The sequence below is a fragment of the Microtus pennsylvanicus genome, chromosome 17 (genome assembly GCF_037038515.1).
Source record: "Microtus pennsylvanicus isolate mMicPen1 chromosome 17, mMicPen1.hap1, whole genome shotgun sequence".
Classification (NCBI taxonomy): Eukaryota; Metazoa; Chordata; class Mammalia; order Rodentia; family Cricetidae; genus Microtus; species Microtus pennsylvanicus.
In genome coordinates, this window is record NC_134595.1 from 7,435,339 (window position 1) to 7,461,123 (window position 25,785).

Consider the following 25,785-nt stretch of genomic DNA (forward strand, 5'->3'; position numbering starts at 1 on the left):
ACTCCGTCTCAGACTCGATGAATAAGAAACTCAGTGGTGAGGGCCCAGCAGTGTGTGTCTTTATCAAGCCATGAGGCAGGGCAGCTCCTGTAGACAGTGAGAGGATCTCTGGGCTGCCCTTGCGCCAGCTGGACAGCAGACTTTTTCTGCCATGTCCTCAGTTTGAAGAGGAATTTTAATGCCATAAAGTTGTGTCCAAGGGTTTGGAGGAGTTGACTTTAGCAGGGTTTTCTGTTTCACATGCCCAGTGTGCACCTGGCTGCACTTAGGACTAGAGTACCAAAGATAATTCGGACAAGACCTGGGGTTAATTCTTAGCTGCCTGTTTGGAGGAAGATTTTAATGAACATTATGAAAATAGCATGTTTGTACAAAACACAATCTGTTTCATCCAATGATAGCAAAAAAAATGCTTTTACCCCAAGACTCTCTGACTCATTGTTAAGTAATAGCAATTTTTTCTTTTATCAATTACCAAAAGTAATTACACTCATTTTAAATTGAGACAATAAAGGGATGTTTATGTCTTGGTGATACTGAAGCATGCATGGCAGCCCGTATATGGCAGTTCTGTTACACTTGTCCATATTGGGTTTCATGGTCTAAGCTGAGGACAACTGACCAGGTCTCTTCCTGAAGAGGGCGCCAGATCTCATTACAGATGGTTGTGAGCCACCATGTGGTTGCTGGGAATTGAACTCAGGACCTCTGGAAGAGCAGCCAGTTCTCTTAGCCACTGAGCCATCTTATGTTCCCTGAAAATCTATACGCTGGCATTAAAATAAAACTACATAATACCATATTCAAATTTGCATCCATTTTTGAAGTAATAAAGATCATTGTGTGAATTTCATATAGTTATTGAGCTTTAAAGTGTCATTTGAAATAACTACACTTCCATTGTTTTGGGATTTCCTCTTACCCGGCTCAGAATGGCTGAAGATCTAAAAGGAACGATAGCCGTGCTGGCGTGGATGTGAGGAAAGGCAACATTTGCTCACTGACATGAAAAGTGCAGCTTGGTGGGCCCTCTGTGGAAATCAGATTCCTAAAAGGACTAAACATAGATCCACCACACAACCCAGCTGAATCTTGGGCTGATGCCAAAAGAATGCTATATCCTACTGTAGAGACACCTGCTCGTCCACTCTCTCTGATGCTCTATTTGTAATAGCCAAGGCACAGAAACAGCCTCGGTTTCCATCAACTGATGAACAACTGATAATGAACATGTGGTGTATTTACACAATGCATGTACCACAATTCACTTTATAATTCATTTAACTTATTTCAAGTTTTCCACTATTACAAATGACCTGCAGCAGGTATTTTTAGGTAAATATCACGTCTATTTCTCTCACTGAAATAAATGTCTAGTCTTAAGTTTCCTGGGGGAAAATATATGTTTGGTTTATAGGAATATTATGTCTATCAGCAAAACACCTCAAGAAAGCTGATGCTATATTACAACCCACCCTACAACCTTATAGAATTAGCCCTTTTCTGTTTCCTATGGGAACACTTCCTCAGTAAGCGATACTTCTCTGTAGGTATATTCTGACTATGAGAGCAACCCTCAGCTTCGTCGAGCCATCGAGTTTGCCTGCCGCCAGTTCTACATTCTCCACCGAAAGCCCTTTGTGCTCCAGCTGTTCGCCAGTGTGGCCCCTCTCCTGGAGTTTCCGGTGAGTAAGATGGAGAGAATAAGTGAAGACAGATCAACTGAAACGTTTACAGGCAACAGCAAGGGAGGGAGGTGGGCATCACTTGTGTTTGGGCAGAATGCAGAGGCAGGCCGAGATATCGCAAGGCTCCAGAGTGGATGGGAAGGAAGCTTAAGATGAGCTTAGCTGACTTCTGGCATTTGGTAGATCCCTGAAATTCTTCACCAGAATGTCAGACACAGAATCACAGAAGTTGAATTTCACTTAGATATTGTGATGTATATTTGAATTTATAAATTTTGAAGGCAGCCATATTAGTGCTAAGGTAGCAATCAATAACCCAAAAGTGTTTTTGTTGTTGTTGTTTGCTTTGTTTTGCTTTATGTAGGATGCTGCCACCAACACCGGGTCCAGCAAAGGAGTGTCAGCTCAGTGTCTGTTTGACTTGCTGCAGTCCCTGGAGGGAGAAACCACGGATATTTTGGACATTCTAGAGCTGGTTAAGGCTGAGAAGCCCCTCAAGTCACTAGGTAAATACAAAACTGTCTCTGGCATCCTTTTTTGCATAGCAATTGTTCAAATAGGTATTTGTGTGTGTGTGTGTGTGTGTGTATGTGTATATATATACATATATACACACAAACTAAAACAGTTATCTAATATATGCAACTAATTCAAAAAATAATAAATGGAACAATGTTAAATGTTAAGTGAGTAGGGTTTTTTTTTTATTTTCTTGTCATAAAATTCTCGTAAATCTGCAGAATGAGGAATCCTCTTCTGTGAAAAGCATGCTGAAGTGTGTCTCAGTAGACCCGCACTCTAACAGTTTAAACCCAGCAATTCCAGGGATATAGTCTTCTAGAATGGTCTTTTGTTATGTAATGAACAGAATTAGATATAATTCAAAGGTAAAGCTTTCTCTTCTACCTCATGTTGTAATAGGCTGCTAGTTTATTCCCGGCTATTCAGCCTCAAAATAATCACATAGGAACTATATTATTTAAATCACTGCTTGGCCCATTCGCTCTATCTTCTTATTGGCTAACTCTTTTTTTGTTTGTTTGTTTTTTGTTTTTCGAGACAGGGTTTCTCTGTAGTTTTGGTGCCCGTGCCTCCCGAGTGCTGGGATTAAAGGCGTGCACCACCACCGCCTGGCTTTGGCTAACTCTTATATCTTAATTTCTCCATTAATCTGTGTTTCCAGCAAAGTTTCAGTACATCCGTCTCTAGCTGTAGCTCCATGGCTTCTCCCTGATTCTGCCTTCATTCTCCCAGCATTACCTGCCTAGCTAAGTTATGCCCTCCTATAGGTTCAAATCAGTTTCTTTATTCATTAATGGTAATTACAGCACACAGAGTGGAATCCCACACCAACCTCGAACAATTAAAATACCTTAGTACCTTCCATTCAGTAAGTCTGTTAAAACCTCCCTTATTTCTTTTTCTTTTTTATTAATTTTTTCATTTATTTTACATACCAATCCTCTCCCTTCTATCTTCCTGTCCCCTCCTTCCACCTCCCATCTATCCCCCCTCCCCCTCCATTATCCAGTGGTTTAAATGCAGGAAGCAGAATTTTGTTCTTTCAGATGAAAAAATTAATAGTTTGCAGAATTCAGGAATAAAATCTAAGTGATAAAAGAACTTTGGTAGCGATGCACTCTGTTTCTCACAGAAACATTGTTCTGTTTGTGCATCTTTGCAGATTTTTGCTATGGAAACGAAGACCTGACTTTCTCCATCAGCGAAGCCATCAAACTCTGTGTCACGGTAGTGGCTTACGCTCCTGAGTCATTCAGAAGGTAATCGCAGCCCTCTTCTCTGTCTCTGTGATAAAAAGGTATAGCAAAGAAATAAAACTGAATAAGAAAGGTTATGTTTTGCATATCTTTCTGTAACATCTTGGTGAGTAAGCATCTAAAAACCAAATTTAGAAGATTTTTCATAGCAGAAGTCTTGAAAAATATTGTAAATCATCCTGAATTTGAAATTCCCTGATTTGGAATTCTGTGCAGAGGCTAAGATGTTTACTCCTGATAAAAAAATATTTTCCACTTATGTAATACAAGCTGTTAGAAAACAAAATTTTATAACAGACATTTAAACCATCTGTGAAAACTGCCTCCGAAGACTAATGAGAACTGTTTGGTCAAAAGTGAGACCTCAGCCCCCTGATACCCTATATCCAAAGACTTTGGGGTGTTTGGGTTGGAAGCATCCCCCTGGGAGTTTCCTTGGTTGGGACTCCACCTCCAGAAAAGCCCGCCAAGCCTTACCCCTCCCCAGGGAGGGTCAGGACCACTCCCACAGGCTATGTAGGCTGCCGCTGAGAAAAAGAACACGTGGTTTCGGGTTTTATGTGGGCCTCCCCTCACCCCCATCAGGCTTTCCCACCATCTGGGAGGGCTGCAGTAAAGATGGGCATTAATTAGGTCTAATTTGGCCTGATTGGAATTATTTGCGGCGGCAGAGAGGCTTGTCCTAGGATTATTCCTAACAAGAACACAAAGGGCAGCGATATACATCTCGTGTTTTATTTTGCCAGGAACATGGAAGCCAAAGAACTCAAATGAAAAGTGAGTCCCCCCAGGGCCAGGAAGCTGGCTCTAGTCAGATACATATGTTCCATCTCCTCCTCACAACCCTACCACACGGGCACACCCTCCAGGAAGAGGGACCAACCTCACTTCGCTCACTGTGTCTTTGTACATTTGCTCTTCGGATGGGTTTCTGCTCTCCCCAGAACAGAATAAAGGACCAAGAAGTGGCCGGGATTTCTCTTAATTGAACTCTTCTCGAAAGAAACATCAGGAATGGATAAAAATGTAGCCAGCAGCCTCAGGTTTTTGTCATCTCTGATGAGGGTTAGACTTTAAGCCGAAAGTCAGGCAGGCTTTTAAGAGAGGAAAATGTGCAGTCTCTGGGGTGATAGACTCCCACTGCCCTGTTCCTCCTGCAATACCCTGGCTCCAGGAAGCACTCCAGGGTGGGTGCAAACCTCACATTGGTTCATTCTGTCTGAATGCAGAAATGCTTTCTGTCCACTGTTGTGCTCTAAGTGTGCACACTGTTAGTCAGATGCATCAGACTCTCATTGACCCTAAGACCTATGTTCCCCCAGCGGTGAACTGCCAGCAACACAGAGAGCCACCAAACTTGACAAAAAAGAAAAAAAAATCCTTCCCCTTAAAAAGTTCTCAGCAAGTTCATGAAATTCTCTTTCAAATTATAGTTCCGAGGGCCCACCACCCACTTCCCAAATAAATCACATAAGGAGTCTTATTCTTACTTATACATGCCCGGCCTTAGCTTGTTTTGTTTCTTGCCAGCTTTTTAAATGTTTTCCCATCTACCTTTTGCCTCTGGACATTTATCTTTCTTACTTTTTTTTTTACTTCTTTCTCCGTGGCTGGCTGGGTGGCTGGGCCCTGATATCCTCCTCTCCTTGTTCTGTTCCTCTTCTTCTTTCTAGTTCTTCTGTTTATATTCTCTGCCTGCCCCGCCTATCCTTGCTCCTCCTTCGCTATTGTCCATTCATCTCTTTATTAGACCATCAGGTATTCCAGACAGGCACAGTAACACAGCTTCACAGAGTTAAACAAATACAGTGTAAACAAAAGTCACACACCTGAAAATAAAATTCCCCTAACAAGAGGGCTTCTTGATACCTGAGGAGAGTGGAAGTTTCTTAAGCAGCTGTTTCCTGGGATGTCCTTACTGAACTTTCATATTTGTAACATCAAGTCCTTGTGGTACTTGAATTATTTCCTTTAAAAGCATATTTAATTTAAGGATAACACTCATGTAAACAGTTCGTAAAAATTGTATTTCTATAATTGAGTGCATGTTCATAAAGTTAGAAGCAATGTCTCCTAGGACGCACAGTTTGAGAACTTAAACTCAGTTGGATGAATCTTACAACAAAATATTTATGTTGGAGTTGTACACCAACAATTTTTCATGGTAACTACCGAATTCCTATCTCCTCTTTAAGTTGAGGTTTCTGACCCCTTTTACCGCACCAAGTGTATACCCCCAGTGAGTAGTGTCTACTCACTCTAGTAAGGACGTGCTGCCAGGACAATAACAGCATCAACCAACTCTTGCTATAAAATGATGTAAGCTTCTGAAGGCAGCTTCTTAGGAGAGAATCTAACTTCAGCTGAAAAATCACCCCCAGCACAGTCCTATATAGAAGCTTTACTAGGGAATGAAGGCTTTTATTCTGGATGGTCTGTGGTGTCCTGCCAATATTCTGCTCTTCTTTTGCAGTTTGCACAAATGGCTTGTTCTTATCTCATATGCTTCATTAAGACAGGCTTCCTCACCTGCTACCAAGTGCCTAATTAATAAACGATAGTCAACACGTCCAGCACCTCCACTGCTTTGGATTAGTGTTGCACAGGAAGTAGAATAGAATTCAGCATCTCTAGTGGCTTTTCCATGCTCCCGGATATACACACAATCCAATCAGATGTGCCTTGGTTTCCTTTCTGTTGCTTACAGCCTTCAGATGCTCATGGTCTTGGAGGCATTGGTTCCATGTTACCTACAGAAGATGAAGAGGCAGACTTCACAGGTCGAGACCGTGCCTGCTGCCCGAGAGGAAATTGCTGCCACAGCTGCTCTGGCCACATCCCTACAAGCCCTTTTGTACAGTGTGGAGGTCCTCACCAGGTAATCTCTGAGGCAGATATTCACAGCCTAACACCAAATGTGTCCATTGAAAAGATGCGAAAACTGGTTGGCTAAATATCTCTAAAACCTGGTCTTTGTTTACAAATTATAGATAACTGTCTTTTTGGAGATAGCTACTCAACCCCTTATGGTTTATTATTGTAAATACTGCCTACACTATCAGAGTATCAAGTACTCTGAATAGTGGCAGTAGCAATAATGATGACTTTCCTACATGGTTGCTAAATACACAATTACATATGATTTGATGAGTTTCTATGAATGTTTCTATGAAAGTTTTAGGCCAGTGGTAAACAAATCTTTAATAGAAGGGCAAGTTAGTGAATATGAAGATGTGATCCACATTTTAATTAGTTGGTTGATTAATTTTTAGTTTTTACATTTACAGAAAGAGAGAGAAGGATGGGAGAGAAGAGAGAGAATGAGATTGAACACATTTGTGCACGTACTGTTTAAAGGACAAGTTGTGAAGATTGGTTCTCTCCTTCTATCAATTACATGGGTCCCAGGGAATGAACTCAATGTGTCAGGCTTAGGACCAAGCACCTTTACTTACTGAGCCATCTTGCTTTCCATATTGTAGCAAAACATTCTTTTATTGTTTTACTATCCCTAAAGAATTGGATTTTTAACTCTAAATTTAGAAGCTACAAAATAAATATAAACTCCAGGATGTTACTCTATCCCAGAAGTAACAGATTTCTCGTGGAATAGGATAAGATAATTCCAGGAGAAAGAAAAAGGAGGGATCTTGGAAAGAAGGTCACATTGGCACCAGAGTTTAGCCCTAAACAAAATTCAAGAAGCTGTTCGTCATAAGATTCTTGGGCACAGAGGTGAAAGGAGATGAGATGTCATATAGCAAGAAGGGATGATAGGGCTGTAGGTGAACAACAGTGGCCTGAGAGCAGGGAAGGCAAGTGCAGTCATGTGGGTGTCCACTCCCTCTAAATTAGCTAAAGATGGGGACCATCCAGGAGCCACTCTGCATTTAGAAGGCATCTTATTTTTTTTTCACATGGTCCCCTGAATCCCCCAAGCTGTCAATAAGGCATTGAATTCTCATGCTTCAAATCTCTGTCCCCAGAAAGACGAGAGAGAGAGAGAGAGAGAGAGAGAGAGAGAGAGAGAGAGAGAGAGAGAGAGAGAGATGATTTTTAAACATATCATTGGAGTAAAACTAGACACAAAGGCCAGGGGCAGGCGGCAACTTTAAGTTCTGCCTACCACACCAAGTCATGGAAAGAGATGACCTTAGTCACACCCGAAAGTTACCATATCAGCATGCAGAACAATAGTTGGCCATAAAGACTTCATCAAGGTAAATGCTCCAACAATCTACATCATCCTTTCTGTGCCTCAGATGCTAATACATAAACAAAATTTTAATCAAATACTAATGGAGACCCAACAGACATATAGTGAAATCATTTGAATCTTATTAAACATCTGCTTTAAAATACTCACATCCTAATGAAACTAAGCCTAGGTGTGGTTTTCACATTATGAGATGATTTCTCAGAACCAGAGTTGTAAACATAAACTGCACTTCATTTCTGGGCCCCCCAGACCTGAATAATCACACAGAAACTATAGTGATTAAAACACTGTTTGACGGTTGGCTCAGGCATATTTCAAGCTAGCTCTTACATCTAAAGCTAACCTGTTTCTATTAATCTGTATATCACTACAAGACTGTGGCTTACCAGTAAAGTTCTGGCATCTTTCTCCATTGGCAGCTACATGACATCTTCCTGACTCTGCCTTCTTTCCTCTATCTCTGCTTGGACTTCCTGCACTGCTATATTCTGCACTGCCATAGGCCAAAGCATCTTCTTTATTAACCAATGGTAATAAAACATTTTCATAGCATACAGAGGGGAATCACATATCATTTCCCCTTGTCGGTCAAAGGAAGGTTAGAACTTTAACACAGTAAAATTACAAATAACAAAACAGGAATCAAACAAGAATTACACTTACAATATTTAGTCTATTTGTATCTGACAAAATTAAAGAAAATATTCTGTCATCTGTTTTTTCTTTGTGAGTCTAAATTTTCATATCTAATTTATCTTTTATAGTAACTAAGGAAAACTATATCTATCTATTCTTCAACTCCATCAAAGACTCTAGAAGGATAGATTACCTAAATAAGCAGAAAGTGCATTGTAAGCAACTTCCAAAGTTTTAGGAATGACAGAGACATCTCGCTGCCTGGACAGTCACCCAAAGTTCTTTTATAACATTGGGTCATCCATCTTCAGCCTATAGGCCCATAACATCTGGCAGACTTTTCAGTGAAGCAGGAAATTTGAAAGACAGTTTCACCTATATTGACAGTTTGTCACTCACTTTCTTCTGTGACCTTCAGAGTGTCTGGCAGAGTCTTCATGAAACAGGAACCCTAAAGAAATGTCTCACCTTCTTTAGGCAAGTTCAGCAGTCATTTTTTTGTGGGTCCTGTATGTCCAGTTACATAGCATACTATCAAGCAGTCCAGGCAAGAACAGTTTTTTGCCCAGATGGTTAGCCTTGTCAAATTGAAGGCAAATTCTATAACAAGTTTCTTCAATGACCATCAACCTCTCTGAAGTAATTGGTAATGACAGAAGCAGACATAGCTCACTGTTGTGAAAAGTCTAGGTTCTTAAAACCTTTTAAACCTCATATATTCTGTAGGTCTTTGAAGTATTGAAGATTATCTATCTAAATGAAATATATTTCTGCATATCTAGAAAACTAACATGACTACAAGTTTGACATTATAAGTAGCTATCAATCTGTAATTTTAATTATTCATTACATTTTTAAGTGAGCTGAATAAACATAATATCTTATACAACAGTAGAAATATAAAAATATATATATTGACCTTAAATTTGTATCAATAAACCAAAGTCCATACCAATATAAAGTATTCATTTCTATATTATATTCCCCTTTTATCTTTTTTAGAAAGAGATCAACTGTGACCATTAGCCACTTATAATCAACCCCCTTTAAATGAAAACAAACATTTATAAACAATCATTTTGCGAATTTGGGCATAATTTTATCCAACTGCTTCCTGCTATTTGTTGGATGAAGTATTTTTAGGGCTCATGAAAACCTTTCAGGGAGTCTTGCTCCATCAAACCACATTAGCCTGGAAGGAATCTACAGGTTCTCGTCCTCTATGGAAACAAAAACAGAAACTCTTTTCCAAAGTAACATATCCTTAGACTCAAACTTTGAAGTCAAGATACCTTTAAAATACATATGATGGCTTAGCTTAACAGCCCCCATAATCAAATGTCTGTCTGCAGTCAAAAATTCAAGGAAAACACAATAATATGCATAATCCATACTCCGTGTATTTTCCATTTTTACATGGCTTATTTGTTTTATATTATTTTCTCTGTCTCTTTAAAGTCTTTTTCATTTTTAAACACTTTATTTCTTTTTATAACTGTTTATACTCTTTTTCCTCTCTCTCCCATGCCTATGTACTTTTGTTTTAAAACACACTGTGTCTCATTTAGAGATCTTTTATGTCTGAATCTGTTCTATTGTGTATCTGAAATCCTTTCTGACAAGTATGTAGAAGGAGGGCTTGTGAGTCCCAGCCACTCGGCTAGCTTAGCCCCAAAATAACCACACAGAAAACTGTATTAATTAAAACACTGCTTGTTCCATTAGCTCTAGCTTCTTATTGGCTAACTCTTATATTAATTTAGCCTATTTCTATTAATCTGTATATCACCACAGGCAAAGATTCTAGCCGGCGTCTGTCTCAGGCAGAGGATCCATGGCTTCTCTCTGATTCCTCCCTTCTTTCTCCCAGCATTCAGTTCCATCTCCCCATCTACCTAAGTAATTCCCTATCAACAGGCAAGGCAGTTTCTTTATTCATTAACCAAGAAAACCAACACACAAACAGATGGACCTCCCACACCACAAGTAGGTTTTTTTGTTTTGTTTTGTTTTTAATGATAAGCGGTGTGGTTGTTGTGTCCCTGGATGCTGGCTCCACCCCCTCCCAGCCTTTCAATATGGTGGAGGCACATTTATCACCAGCTCTGCAAGCCATGTTTATCCGCCCCAGCTCCAGGAACACAGTGGGTCTATGTTGCCACCATTAAACAGCTTGCCACATGGTGTTCACAAACCCCATAAGTGCTCCATAACAGGACCTCCCAAAAGAGCTAAAGCCATTCTCAAAACCAGAACAAACCAGGTAGTTGTCTTGTAAAGAAGCCATGCAGTTTTTGCTGCTAACGCTGAGTCAAGAGGGCTTCTTTTAAAGAAGTTGTGCCTCTACTTGCAGCCAGCAAAGAGAGTCTATCTGAAAAACATGCTGCTACCAAGAAGCTTCAGTTGACTCTCATTTTTTGTGGGTCTAGAAGCTCCCTCCCTTTTTTAAAAAGCTTTATGTGGAAATCCTTGCCAAACGTTTGGGCACCACTTGTAGACAGAAGTTTCAGTCCTGCCTGGTCCCGCAGCCATTCAGTCCCAAAGAAACATACAGAGGCTTATATTAATTATAAATTGTTTGGCCCATTAGCTCAGGCTTATTATTGACTAGTTCTTACAACTTAAATTAACCCATAATTCTTGTCTATGTTTAGTAATGTGCCTTGGTACCTTTTATCAGTGAGGCATTCTCATCTTGCTTCCTCTGCATCTAGCTGACTCTGTCTTTCCTTTTCCCAGAATTCTCTTCGTTTGGTTGCACCACTCATACTTCCTGCCTGGCTACTGGCCAAGCAGTGTTTTATTAAACCAATACTAGTGACAAATCTTTATAGTGTACAAAAGCATTATTCCATAGCACAGAGTAATTCTTAGGATTTATGTACACTCTTGACTCTGTAATCTAGAATGCTGGCCTCCTGCCACCCAAAAACTGTTAAATAATCTTTTTACTGTCAATTGACACTTACAGTTTGAGCACATGTCTTATTTAAAGTCATGGTTTACTTCTGAGAAGCAAGACAAAGAACTTAAACCTTTATTAGTACTTGGGAATCAACCTTATCTTTAAAGGGCCTCTCAGGACAAAGCTGGACCTCCTATCTTTTAAAGATTTGAAAACTTACTTAAGAACGCTTCAACAACTTGAGAGTGTTTAAAATGTTTCTACTTCTGCTGCCTTGTTCTGGAAACCACTGTTGTTGTTGCAGGCCCATGACAGCCCCACAGGTGAGCAGGAGTGATCAAGGCCACAAGGGGACAACCACAGCCAATCACACCATGTCCTCTGGAGTGAACACCAGGTAACCCACTGTGCTCTGTGCTTCTCTGGCCTCTACGTTGCATTTCAGTGCCTGGGAATGAAAGGAATCTTGAAAACAAAACAAACAAACAGAAAACCCACGATATTAAGTGTAAAAATCTATGAGGAAAGCCATTCAAGATGAGAAAAGGGAAGGAGAGTTTGAAGGTACAAGAAAATACCAGAGCTGCTTTGAAAATTATCAAAGAGAAACTCAAGCAGCCTTCATGAGGCTGCAGTCATGTTGGTCTGCTGGACTCCACTGGCCAGTGGATTTATTGGGCCTTAGAGTGTAGAGGTCCTCTCCTTCCCATACTCCATAGTTCCGCTGTCTTTCTAGATTGTCCCAGACTCAATCCATCATAAAGTAAGTGTTTTCAAAATAACAGAAATAAGCTACACAGCTCTCCCTTATCATCTGAAACAGAAATAGTATGTAATAACAAGGCTCAGATTTCAATTTTTTAATTAAAAAAATTATCTCCTTTGGCTATATTCCATGCGCTTATATGGATCCTTAAATTTATCTTTATATACTTCTTATGACAATGAAACAAGCTTTATAGGAGCTGTAATTGAAGTGTACATGGTAGTCAAACGAAAGGAGATAGTACCTATCTGAGTTAATATGTGTATTCGCCTTTATCAAAGTGTGTGCCTCCAAAAGTTTGCCCATTGAAAACCTCTAGAAAGCCTCCACCAAGGAGTTCCCTTCTTGTTCTGAGGCTCATGAGGATTGTCCTTCTGGTTGGCAAGTACCAGGAGCAAGGAGTCAAGCTGCACTTTATCAGGTACAGGGAAACTCACTCTGATTTCATTTAACGCATCCAGTGGATGCATGATAAAACTGCTCCTGTGTAAATGTCTAACAAGGGCTCAGAAAAAGTCTCTGCAGTGAGGTGCTGCCAGTCTCTTGGGAACATAAATCTTCATCCTCTGAAGGATCTTCTGTGGGGCGCTGCCTTCCAAATCCTTAACTCAGTAGGGATCATATTTCTCTGCAGTGTGACACCCTGCACTCAGTAACCACGTGTCCACGTTTTCAGAGTCCTCATTAATCTTTCACAATTCTTCAGGGAAAACCTTCACTTGCTGGAGGAAGGGCAAGGCCTTCCCAGAGAAGAGCTAGATGAAAGAATTGCTCGAGAAGAATTCAGAAGGCCCCGGGAATCTCTGCTGAATATTTGCACAGAATTCTACAAGCACTGTGGGCCAAGGCTAAAGATTCTGCAGAATCTGGCTGGGGAGCCCCGGGTAACTGCCCTGGAGCTGCTGGATGTGAAGTCCCACATGAGGTACTGACCTCTGCCCTGGCGTGTGCTTGTGATCTTAAGTCACCGATCTCTGTATGTGTGTCAAGTTGAACTGTGGGGCTTCCTCCAGGAAAATAAATGTGATATTTAAAATAATTTATTTCCTGTGACTTAGGTTCATTCCATTTATATCCTTCTGATAAAGTGAACATTTTACCTATTAAAGAGATCTTGGTTAGAAAGGGAAAATGAGGTGGTGGCGCACGCCTTTAATCCCAGCACTCGGGAGGCAGACGCAGGCGGATCTCTGTGAGTTCGAGGCCAGCCTGGTCTACAAGAGCTAGTGCCAGGATAGAAACCAAAAGCTACGGAGAAACCCTGTCTCGAAAATCAAAAAAAAAGAAAAGAAAGGAAAAATGATTAAAACAGGAATTCAATCCATAATGCACTGTTGTCACAGATTTTTAAATATGATCCCAGAGGACCTAGTAGCTGTATTTCTAACAGTTTGTAAAGAATCATAAGAATTCCTTTAAAGAAAACTTTCATTGTTAAGAAAGACTTACTTGAAATGTTTAATACATCTATAAAATTAAACATACAGTTCTCTCCTAGTCATCCAGAAACAGCATTATAATTGGACAAAACAGACCAGAGTCCTGATTAGTAACTTCTGTTTTTATCTTTTAAAATGATCTTTTGAAAGAAATGTAGTAAGTGCTGGGTGAAAGTGCCGAGTGCAGAGGCATGAGGTGGCTGCCACTCACCTCCGCTGAGGTGCGTGTACCCACCAGGCCATGCTGGAGAGCCTCAGGCCTTCCCACTGTGCAATGAGGAGGAAATTATTTCCCACTGAGAAATGCAGTTCCAAGACAGAAGGCTAAAATGTTTCAAGATCCTGTTGTCATGACAACTGAAGGCTCTATTCACACCCTCCCCCTCTTCTCCCACCTATTATCTCTAATTGACCAGAGTAATTCTGTGAATAGACAAACTACATTTCCATAGCCAGAAAGCGACTTCTACTGGCAGGCACTTTGTGAGGGTGTGTGTGTCTATGTGTGTGAGTATGTGTGTGTGTGTACATGTGTCAGTATGTGTGAGACTGCATCAGTATGCATGTATGTGTCTGTGCACATGTGTAGTATGCATATCGATGTGTGTCTGTCTTGTGTGTCTCTATGTGTATCAGCATACATGTGTGTTGTGTGTTGTGTATCAGTGTGTGTCTGTATATGTCTGTTTTGTGGGTATGTATGTGTCTGTCTTGTGTGTCTCTGTGTATCAGCATACATGTGTGTTGTGTGTTGTGTATCAGTGTGTGTCTGTATATGTCTGTTTTGTGGGTATGTATGTGTCTGTCTTGTGTGTCTCTGTGTATCAGCATACATGTGTGTTGTGTGTTGTGTATCAGTGTGTGTCTGTATATGTCTGTTTTGTAGGTATGTATGTGTCTGTCTTGTGTGTCTCTGTGTATCAGCATACATGTGTGTTGTGTGTTGTGTATCAGTGTGTGTCTGTATGTGTCTGTTTTGTAGGTATGTATGTGTCTGTCTTGTGTGTCTCTGTGTATCAGCATACATGTGTGTTGTGTGTTGTGTATCAGTGTGTGTCTGTATATGTCTGTTTTGTAGGTATGTATGTGTCTGTCTTGTGTGTCTCTATGTGTATCAGCATACATGTGTGTTGTGTGTTGTGTATCAGTGTGTGTCTGTATATGTCTGTTTTGTGGGTATGTATGTGTCTGTCTTGTGTGTCTATGTGTATCAGCATACATGTGTGTTGTGTATCAGTGTGTGTCTGTATATGTCTGTTTTGTAGGTATGTATGTGTCTGTCTCTCTGTGTGTGACTGTATATATCTGTATATGCATCTATGTGTATCTTATGTTTCTCTGTGTCTGTCTGTCTTTCTGTCTATCTGTGTCTGTGTCTATCTATCTCTTTGTGTTTGTTTCTGTGTGTCTGCATGTCTCTCTATGGGTGAATGTATCTGTGTGCATGTCTATGTATGTGTAGGTATTCAGGATGTTCTATAACTCTTCTTCGGACATTTCAGGGAAGAATAATAAATTGCATCAAAGAGTCCTTGAGCACCCTCTAGAGGTTAACTTTTTAACACTTTAACAAGCCCTAAGCAATTTCTTGGTACTTAGTGTGGATTTAAAGTACAAAAGACATTAACATTAATGAAAATGATCTATATTATATTTGACATTAGGAAAACAAAATAAATTCCAGTTTTCAAGGTTCTCACAGTGCATTTCAGAAGACAAAAAAAAGAGAAAATAACACAGTTACAAGTACTAAAATCACTTGTATAATTAGCTGTTTATTATTTTCAGGTAAATTAAAAACTATATGATACAAAAAGCTAGAATGCACTACCTAGAGAGTCAGGAAAAAGTGGAATTGGCATGTAAATTTTTATATGTTTGTGATATTATTAGCACAAAATGTAAGAAATCATACTATTTGTATTCATGAACCATAAGTTTGGTGTTAAATTTATAGACTCTTAAGCAATTAGCTAAATACTCTCAGTTATAGAACCATATGTCAATAAAATAAAAGAGCAATTTCTTGGTGTATTTCTCTCAAGTTTAAAGATAGATCATTTTTCAAACATCCCTCAAAGCTATCTTTAAAGCACATACTTTCTTGAGAGCTAAACTCAGTGCTTATTCAACCAAATGGGGAATTGCATTTAGTCGTATTGATTCATTTTCTTCAACAAAATATGGTTTATAGGAGCTCAGGTTCCCCATGTTGGTTTAGACTGGTTATGTGTTACAGTAGAATTTCTAAGAATGTGCAGGGATAAGGTGAAGGTTTCTAGAAGATTCTCTGCAAATAAAATTGCCCTTACCTAGATATAAACAATCTAAGAAAGAATCCTTTATTCTATGATGTACTTAGAAGAAAGGGTAAACAATATGAAAGTGTAGGCTATTTAAGTCACTTTTGTGTGCACCTGCACTCACACGCATTTTTTACAACAGTGTCCAGTTAGGAATGAGGATGGTGAGTATGAAGAGTTGGAAACTATTTCTTGGCAAGAAGAGTTGCCATGGTGATGATGAATGGAACTTGTGCATTCATAATTAAGCCTAGCCTATTGGAGACAACTTACAGACCTCACATGACAGCGGTTTCTATCAGTGCAGTCTGCAGAAGTGGAATAAATTTTCTTGGCAGTAATGAGTTCTCCCATCTGTGGGAGCTAATAAGATGAGGTACATGTTTGAAATCCAAGCATTGGAGAGGTAGGCAGGGGCTTAGATGCTATTCTTAAACAGTGTCTAGAGGTCTTCCTACAGATTCTAGAGGTCTACCTGCAGATCCTAGAGGTCCTCCTGCAGATCCTAGAGGTCATCCTGCAGATCCTAGAGGTCATCCTGCAGATTCTAGAGGTCTTCCTTAGATCCTAGAGGTCTTCCTGCAGATCCTAGAGGTCATCCTGCAGATCCTAGAGGTCATCCTGCAGATGCTAGAGGTCATCCTGCAGATGCTAGAGGTCTTCCTGCAGATCCTAGAGGTCTTCCTGCAGTTCCTAGAGGTCCTGCAGATGCTAGAGGTCTTCCTTAGATCCTAGAGGTCATCCTGCAGATGCTAGAGGTCTTCCTTAAATCCTAGAGGTCATCCTGCAGTTCCTAGAGGTCATCCTGCAGATCCTAGAGGTCCTGTATATCCTAGAGGTCGTCCTGTAGATCCTAGAGGTCTTCCTGCAGATCCTAGAGGTCTTTCTGCAGATCCTAGAGGTCATCCTGCAGATCCTAGAGGTCTTCCTGCAGATCCTAGAGGTCATCCTGCAGATCCTAGAGGTCTTCCTGTAGATCTTAGAGGTCCTGTATATCCTAGAGGTTGTCCTGTAGATCCTAGAGGTCATCCTACAGATCCTAAAGGTCTTCCTTAGATCCTAGAGGTCTTCCTGCAGATCCTAGAGGTCCTGCAGATGCTAGAGGTCTTCCTGTAGATCCTAGAGGTCTTCCTATACATCCTAGAGGTCTTCCTGTAGATCCTAGAGGTCCTGTAGATCCAAGAGGTCTTCCTGCAGATCCTAGAGGTCTTCCTTAGATCCTAGAGGTCCTGCAGATCCTAGAGGACATCTTGCAGATTCTAGAGGTCATCCTGCAGATTCTAGAGGTCATCCTGCAGATCCTAGAGGTCCTGTATATCCTAGAGGTCATCCTGTAGATCCTAGAGGTCTTCCTGCAGATCCTAGAGGTCTTTCTGCAGATCCTAGAGGTCATCCTGTAGATCCTAGAGGTCATCCTGCAGCTCCTAGAGGTCATCCTGTAGATCCTAGAGGTCATCCTGCAGATCCTAGAGGTCTTCCTGCAGATCCTAGAGGTCTACCTGCAGATCCTAGAGGTCATCCTGCAGATCCTAGAGGTCTTCCTGCAGATCCTAGAGGTCTTCCTGCAGATCCTAGAGGTCTTGTAGTTCCTAGAGGTCATCCTGCAGATCCTAGAGGTCATCCTGCAGATCCTAGAAGTCGTCCTGCAGATCCTAGAGGTCTTCCTGCAGTTCCTAGACGTCATCCTGCAGATCCTAGAGGTCTTCCTTAGATCCTAGAGGTCATCCTGCAGATCCTAGAGGTCCTGTAGATCCTCGAGATCGTCCTGCAGATCTAAAGGTCTTCCTGCAGATCTTAGAGGTCTTCCTACAGACCCCTCAAGCGCTTAGTTTGCCTCTCCTGCTGCTATCAACTTTTCTTTTTATTAAAATGCTATAGTAAATACATGAGAAAGGGAAGAGCACAACATTCCCATTGTACTACTTCTAATTAATTAATAGTCCCCCCTCTGTGTGTGTGTGTGTGTGTGTGTGTGTGTGTGTGTATTTGTGTGTGCAAGCACATGTTTGTTATGTGGGTATATGTTAACACCACATACAACCAGACATGGTAACAAATGTCTGTAATCCCAGAACTTGGGAAGATGAAGCAAAGGGATGTTAAGTTCAGGATCATTTTCTGCTATAGAGCAAGTTTAGAACCAATCGAGGTAACATGAGACCTGTCAAACACACAAGAAGTAGCACTCTCTAGACACATTTGACCTATCCTTAGTGTTTGTTAGTTGCTCCTCATGTTTACTCTCTGAAGCATTTCATGATTCTCCTTGACTATGCATGTGCATATATCATTGTATTGATGTATGTGAGCAAGGCAGAGGGTTAGAGGGTGCTGGGGAGAATGTTCTTAGGTAGAAAGTTGTGGAAATATTCTCACTGTGGTATTTCCTGCTCCTTATTTCTGAAATGATTTTAGGCTGGCAGAAATTGCACACTCCCTTCTGAAGCTGGCACCGTATGACACCCAGACAATGGAGAGCCGAGGCCTTCGGCGCTATATCATGGAGATGCTACCTATTACCGACTGGTCAGCGGAACCAGTGAGACCAGCCCTTATCCTCATTCTAAAGAGACTGGATAGAATGTTTAACAAAATCCACAAGATGCCTACCTTGAGGTGAGGACGCCTCCTGGCCAGGTATTTCAGAGCACACAGTTAGAAATGGCATTTTCAGGATAGTAGGTCAATCGTCAGTTAAATAAATGAGTTAGAAGTTTTCTGGTGGTATTTGTGCATAGGTAATTGAGAATATAAATTCCCCAGTAGCCAGAATTGTTTTGAGGAAATAACATTTATTTAGAAATATATGTACTTATGTTGAGGAGGTGTCTGTCCATTTCTCAGCTAGTTCTTCATCCGATGCATAAAGAAACCCAATTAGAACTCAACAATCCCTAACCCTTTTTGAAGTAAGAGAGAGTATATAGCCAACAACAGAGAGGAGAAACATTAATTTGATGCTAAAAGTACTCTATTAACAGCATACATTATCTTATTTGGGTGCATAGCAAGATAGATAAATTCCAAGTTTTATAATTAACAGTCAGACTGAAGCTACAAAGGGCACAGGGCTGATATCTAATTCTGACATTCACCTTATTCAATGGAGTTTTAAATGAACACAGTTACAGCCTGGTGACTTCTTGGTGGCCTGAGAAATACCCATTCATCCTCTTCCAATGAGCAAATGCCTCTGCATTAGTCTTTCTGGAAATGTGAACCAAGTTTGGAAACTGTAGTCACAGTGAACAGATGGTATAATTCACAAACCCACTAAATGGAAACTTCAAATTTGGATGACTGAGAGAGCTTTTTCTATCCCTTAAAACTAAACTCAAAAGCAAAGCAACTTTACCTCAGACTTCGGTACTTAAGGTTCAGTTTGCCAGAAGTTTCACAGACATCAGGCAGTGCTCCGCACATTTGTGCCATCACACTGAGCCACAGAAGAGCAATATCGGATCGTATCAGGCTATGCACTTGTTCTAAGCTTTTGTACCATGGAGATGAATGTCAAGACATTATATCAAGGTCATTTTTTTTCAGTGGCATGGAGATGCCTGTTCTTAAGCACTATTTCTTTGGTGATTCCAGTAGAACACTTGCATCTGCTGGTAAATGACTGATCAAAGATGCATAAGTGTCTTATGAATGTGTGCCAAAATAAATTATTTTTCTTAAGTACTTTGACATTTAAAGATGTTAAACATCTCCATAAAATGACTCATTTGTCATACAGTTAAACTTATTATATGATAATACCTCCTGAAAGGAAAGTTGTGGGTTCGTTCACAGGTTTGGTCAGCTATGGGAAATTTTCCTGGGATGCATGGCATAATATCTAGTTGATTTGTCTTTAACCCTTTCATGTAACCTTAGCTCAATGCACAATGTTTTGTCTGAAGCTGAGCTGTGAATTACTAGGGCACTTCTGGCATCCGGAGTGTCAGTGTTTCCTCATCTGTGACACATCTCCATTCTTTCATTGTTCAGGATGCAGTTTCATAGAAGATGTAGGCTTAGGAATAATTTCCAAATCAGAAGCACCCAGCAGAATAGATTCATTTTGTTTTGAGACAGAAATCTCCTGCATCCATTTGATTGGCATGTGTACTCCACCATCTGCACTACCACAGAAAATAATCCAAGACATCATTTCCTTTTTAGATCATTTTCCTCAAATTCCCTCTTTTTGACAGGACTTAAGCCATATGAATCCCACTAATAGCCCTGTGTGAATGCTGACTGTATCAAGTGTAGTCTGATAAGTGCATTTCAGAACGGCAGGTTGGGGCAGATTTGCTCTGCTGGAAGATTTCTCATGTCTCCTGAAATGATAGGATAGCCCCCCCCCCAAAGATGACATTAGGGGGACCTTAAAGTATGACCCATTCATCCTCTCTGTTTTTTCTTCAATAGATTTTGTCTCATTAGTCGGTTGGGCAGGAGTGTGGCTCTGCTGCGTTTTCAGTACCTCCTTCCTCCCCTCCCAGTGTGCTCTGTGCTTTTGGAACAGCATGGGTAATGGCCATTCCATGGGAAGCACTCTGTTGTCTCAGCACACGTCCTGTCTTAGTTGATGCCAGGATCACTGTCTCGTTCACTTGCTGCAGACTCTCCGGAAGGGAGTCAGGGCGCTAATGGCTCCTATATTGTATTCCAGGCGACAGGTTGAGTGGGAGCCTGCCAGCACTTTGATTGAAGGGGTTTGTTTGACACTTCAGAGGCAGCCAATCATATCCTTCCTGCCTCACCTTAGGTCACTGATCAATGTCTGTGTCAATCTGGTGAGTAGCCACGTGGCAATCTTCTGAAACTTTGCACAGTTTTACTCTGCTATTGATTTCTCTCAACTGAAGACTTACAGGTCAACCACTTTGTGCCCCTCACTTACCGATGAAAACAGATGGCTCAGGTGACCCTGAAAACAGTGAGGTCCATTTCAAGGTGGTCCATGGGAGATCCAGGCCCATCCTGCCCAGGCGGGACGTTGGAAGGCTGCTTCCCACGCACTACTTTGACAATCACCTCAAAGTTGCGTTGAGAGTTGAGGGCTGCCAGTTGGAGAGTGGGATGGTGGAGTCTGCACAATTGGCTAGAAGTTGAGATCATCTGGGGAGGGGATCCTTAAAACAAAAAGAAGTCTTTCTTTTCTTTTTTTTTTTTTAGGGCCAAATAGCACCACGAGTTGGCCAGTCTAGGATTTATGCAAAGAAAAATGATTTTCACCGTTTATGTAATATCTAGAGTCTGGTCCTGACGAGGTTTTGTACAATGTATGAGAACCATGTGCGAGCGTACCATCCAGTAGGATCCGCTGCTTGACTAGTTGGGCAACAAGTGTGTAGCTGGAACGCCTAGTGCACATGAGCTGCGATCATCATCATCCTTGTCAGTATTTGCTCCATCCAAGAATGCTGACTGCACTTTTTTGAATCCGCAAATAACTGTCCAGTCTCCCAATTAGAATAGTTTGTTTGTTTGTTTGTTTAGTTCATTTCTCATTTCCTACATAGTTAGCTATAAACAGCATTCTACAAAACCTTGTCTGTATTCAGTATAATGAACGATCTGACTCCAGACATTACATGCCTTAGAGGGCATAGAGAAAGAAAAGGCTGAAAATACCATGCCCAACCTTCAGTTTGTTAATATTTTTGTTAGTGAATGAGACTCCTTTACTACAGTTGCATGGAACTGCAATGGTCAAGGCTGGTCATGTGCTCTGTTTGTATTTCAGGTGATGGGAGTGGTAGGACCTTCCAGTGTGGCTGATGGATTACCCCTTCTTCATCTCAGCCCTTATCTCTCACCACCTCTGCCCTTCAGCACAGCTGTTGTCCGGCTTGTAGCATTGCAGATACAGGTGTGACTGCCTTACCTGTTTGTCACGCTCATTAAGTTGCTGGTGGAGGCACCACAAGGTGGTGCTCTCTCTTTCTCTTTCTGCAAAGGCTGGGCAAAATCTGTGAAACAGAAGTGTGAATACCTCCAAACCTTGATGGGTTTGGAGCTTCAACCCTGAGCATGGCCCTAAGTTGTGCTTCTGTAATTCTTCTCGAGATCTCAAAAATAGCAGAGTCATTTAGTCCTGTCTCAACCACAGCAACCACTGTGGTCACTTACGCTATGTGCAAACTAATGGCTTATGTGTAATCAGCTCACAATTGTTAATCAAAAGAGGCAATAGTATTCAAAATCTGGTTTAAAATTCTTTTCAGAAAGAATTACAGTATGAAATTCTTTCACACGTTACTTTACTACCAGACTTTGAATATCTTTATTTTCCTTAGTGATTGTGAGTTGAATGTTATTTTAAACACACATACAAGTAGCCTACTTTATTAAGAAAAATGCAGAATCCCGATCACCCTGTTTCTCTGTGTCACACAGTTTTTACTCTGTGATCAACAGAAGGAATTCACCGGATATAAAGGTATAACTGACCTACCCATTGTGTGGCCATCAGACCTCTTACCATCTAGAGATGGGTGGATGTACAAAGCATTTGAAGGATGGTGGCTACTGTGTGAAGGGAAGAGATGACACCCCGTAGTCACCTAATAACCACTTTCCAAAGGTCACTAATTTCTTCCTTTATTGCTTCCTGGCTTGAAGAAGGCCTAGGCAGGGACTAAAGAACTTTTAAATGACCTCAAATGGAGAAAGTGCCACACTGTCATTTTCTTCATTTTCCAGGGTAGACACATGGAGGAAATTAGTGGGAGAAATGAGGTGGGTCTTATATTGAACCTTTTCACTTGACACTTAAGCTATTAATGTCATTTTAGGAATGTAGCTCTGTTATGTGAAGTCCGTGGCAAAATATCATTGTGGGTCAAATTTCATTTGCCACAAAGACAACACTTGAACTCACAGTTTCCAGGTGCAGCCAGCGGGGAGGCACCTTCGGCGACACACTCTGTAGAAACAAATGCACGCGATGGGCATGGTGGTCAATTAATCTTTTTTTTTCTATTATTGCTGCACAGGCTTTAAAAGAAGATTTCCCTTTAAGCCATGTGATCTCCCCATTCACCAATCAAGAGCGAAGGGAAGGGATGCTTTTAAATCTGCTCATCCCATTTGTGCTCACTGTAGGATCTGGAAGCAAAGGTCTGATTAATCTAACTAAAGGAAATGTACCATTGTTGTTGTGTTTTCTAACTACCAGTGTGTGGTTTCTATTCTTCCTTTCCACGTGAAACTCATCAACTGAAATGAATCTAAATGGATTAAATGGGGTTTTGGAAACATGAGTTTTATTTGGTTTATCTGACCAGGGACAAGAATTTCTCTTCTCTACTTCTTAGAAGAAATACCTTATTTAAAATTATTTCAATACAGCAGAGGTCAGAGTATATTGTTTGGGTTAAGTTAAGAAAATGTTAGTTAGTTCAAGTACACTACACTGAGAATTGACTGGTGACTGAACTATTATATGGCCGCTGTGATTAGCAGAAATCCTGCAGATGCCAACCATCAATACATTCTCATGACTCTTCCTCCTCCTCCTCCTTCTCTTCCCCCTCCTTCTTCTTCTTTTTGTTTATAGGTAATGTTTTATCTTCTTTTTTTAATCCAACATAATCTTAAGGGGACTTTCTTTTAGGAAAAGCATATCTCAGATGTAAGGTCAGTACATTTAAGTATTTAACAAAAGAAAAGAGAATGAACTAATAAACAGGAGGTTGGGCCTGGAACATAAGCCCTTGAATAGCAGCTATGGTGATCCTCAGGTGCCAAAAATGCTGTTCTTTCTGTGGAAGAAGCAGTACTTGGTGGGAAATACCTACATTTCTATGTGTTCTGATTTGGAACTGGAAGAAGTTACATTGCTCAGTGTATAACATGGAAGTCTGCCTTGTAATTGTTATGTTTTCCCCCTTCCTTTTCCAACATGCACTTCAGATAGCCCATGGCTGGAGCAGCCCGAGGTACAGCTATTGCTGCAGACTGTCATCAACGTGCTCCTGCCTCCCCGGATCATCAGCACATCGAGGAGCAAGAACTTCATGCTGGAGAGCTCCCCAGCCCATTGCTCTACTCCTGGGGATGCAGGCAAAGACTTGCGCAAGGAAGGGCTGGCTGAGTCCACCAGCCAGGCAGCATACTTAGGTGGGTCTCTTTTTGCCGCCTCTTCTTTTTGGCTCCCCGTGGATATATGTACTATCATCTATCTTGGCTCTGAAGGTATTTAAATAAGCCACTTGAGCAAGAAATACCCTTGCATGACTAGCTTACTCTAGTAAACATTTGTCAAAAGACAAAGAGTATTTTCATATATGCACTCTCGGAATTACTTGGTTGTTTGCATAAGAGTATATGAGGAAGGATTACCTCTTTCTGAGCAAGATCGCTCAGATTTGGCAGTTCCTGGGAGATAGTGCACACTTTGCTTCCCATAGGTCAGTCCTCTATGTAAATAAAGCCCTTGGAGTTGGCAGTCAACATCCTGAGCGTAGGACATGGTGACCTTGCAGGACCTTACTTCCTTAGCAAGCTTTCTTATTCTTCCTTGACAATGTCTTTGTTGTCATTATAAGACAATTCCATCTTGATTTTTAATCATGTGAGGACAGTACCCTCTTCCTACAAGCTTCCAATTCCTCTCCCCACTTATACTCCTATTTCCCTATTACCTCATCCCTGACTTTAAGTGTTGGCCTCCCATCGGGTAACAAAGGGTCACTCAGTGTCCCTGAAAGAAGTAGACCGGGAGTAAAGACCACTGACACCAAGAATAAGGAGCATAACAGTGGGGAACCTCATAAAAGGAAGAAATAGACCAGGGTTGGAGGGAAGACCACTCTTGGACTGACTCCAAGAATAAGGAACATGACAATGGAACCCCTTAAGAGGGCATCTCTCCTGACATTTTTTCAGCTCACTAAAGTGGATGTTGTTGGGAGAGTGGGATATAGCACAAACTCCTGAATTAGACAGGTCCTTGGAGTTTGGAGGATGGGAAATGGGGTGTTTAAGTAGCATTCTGAAGGGGTGTGTATGTAAGATACCATTTTCTATGGCCTAAAAAAAGAGAGAGAAAGAAACAGAATGTGTGTACATAGGACCCACCGTAATGGGCGCTCAGTTGCCCAAGGCCTAAGAAGCCAGGTTCAGAAAACATCCACGCAGACAAAGAACCATACGTGAAGTCAAGGAACACAGAAGATAGTGGGGAAAGAGAGCTCTTTATGTAAGACCAGGAGTAAAAAAAATTATTCCATCCCACTTTCTGCCTTTTTAATGAAGATATTACTTTTATTTCTTCCTTGATCAGGATATTGTATCTTTTATTATTATGATGATGATGTTGATGTTATCTGGGGATGTGAGTAACTTGTTGGTGAGTTCATAAAGCCCCTGTGACAAAGCCTATGGGCTATAAAGCATTAGTAATACATATGCTTATAATTGCCTCTTTAGTTCAACGGACTACCTACCTTACCCCATTGTTTTTTGTTGTGGTAGTGGTGGTTTTTGTTTTGTTTTGCTTTCAAAATGGAGATTTTCAAAGCACTTAATAAAATTGTGTTCTAACCCACATCAAAATACCTTTACCTGTATGTCTGGAATACTGGCTCAGGGGTACAGGTTAAGTTTCTGGAACTGTGGCATTTAACGAATTAAAAATTTTCCCATGTGCAAAGCCAGTGACTGTGGGCAGGATTCCTCTGAAGCACAAGCCCTCAGGATCCTTCTCTTTTCCTACTCTGAAGCCCTAAAGGTCATTCTCGTCTGCTTTGAGCGGCAGCTGGGAAGCCAGTGGTACTGGCTGAGCCTGCAGGTGAAGGAGATGGCTCTGCGGAAGGTGGGCGGCCTGGCCCTGTGGGATTTCCTCGACTTCATCGTGCGCACCCGGATACCCATCTTCGTACTCTTGCGCCCTTTCATCCAATGCAAGGTGTGGAGTGACCCTGTCACAAAAAGCCAGTGAACTTGCAGTTTTCTACTAAGGCAGGAGTGTTGGGAACTGGGGAGAGGGACGGGGGTGCAGCAGGGCGGTTCCAGGACGCACACATGCTGCGCCCAGTTAGCCTATTAGAGA

The 25,785-nt window shown here is 41.2% G+C and overlaps 1 protein-coding gene across 8 annotated transcripts in view; it reads left to right on the forward strand.

Annotated features, from left to right (window-relative positions):
• Positions 1 to 25,785, forward strand: part of Unc80 (unc-80 subunit of NALCN channel complex) — a 173,199-nt gene that overhangs the window by 126,174 nt on the left and 21,240 nt on the right. For all 8 annotated transcript variants that reach the window (XM_075951959.1, XM_075951963.1, XM_075951960.1 and 5 more), the window contains 12 exons: positions 1,551 to 1,685; positions 2,053 to 2,194; positions 3,373 to 3,469; positions 6,174 to 6,344; positions 11,531 to 11,623; positions 12,699 to 12,917; positions 18,150 to 18,350; positions 20,398 to 20,521; positions 21,475 to 21,600; positions 22,727 to 22,850; positions 23,646 to 23,852; positions 25,457 to 25,641. In XM_075951959.1, coding sequence (XP_075808074.1) covers positions 1,551 to 1,685; positions 2,053 to 2,194; positions 3,373 to 3,469; positions 6,174 to 6,344; positions 11,531 to 11,623; positions 12,699 to 12,917; positions 18,150 to 18,350; positions 20,398 to 20,521; positions 21,475 to 21,600; positions 22,727 to 22,850; positions 23,646 to 23,852; positions 25,457 to 25,641 — 1,824 coding nt within the window. The remainder of the gene's footprint in view (positions 1 to 1,550; positions 1,686 to 2,052; positions 2,195 to 3,372; positions 3,470 to 6,173; positions 6,345 to 11,530; positions 11,624 to 12,698; positions 12,918 to 18,149; positions 18,351 to 20,397; positions 20,522 to 21,474; positions 21,601 to 22,726; positions 22,851 to 23,645; positions 23,853 to 25,456; positions 25,642 to 25,785) is intronic.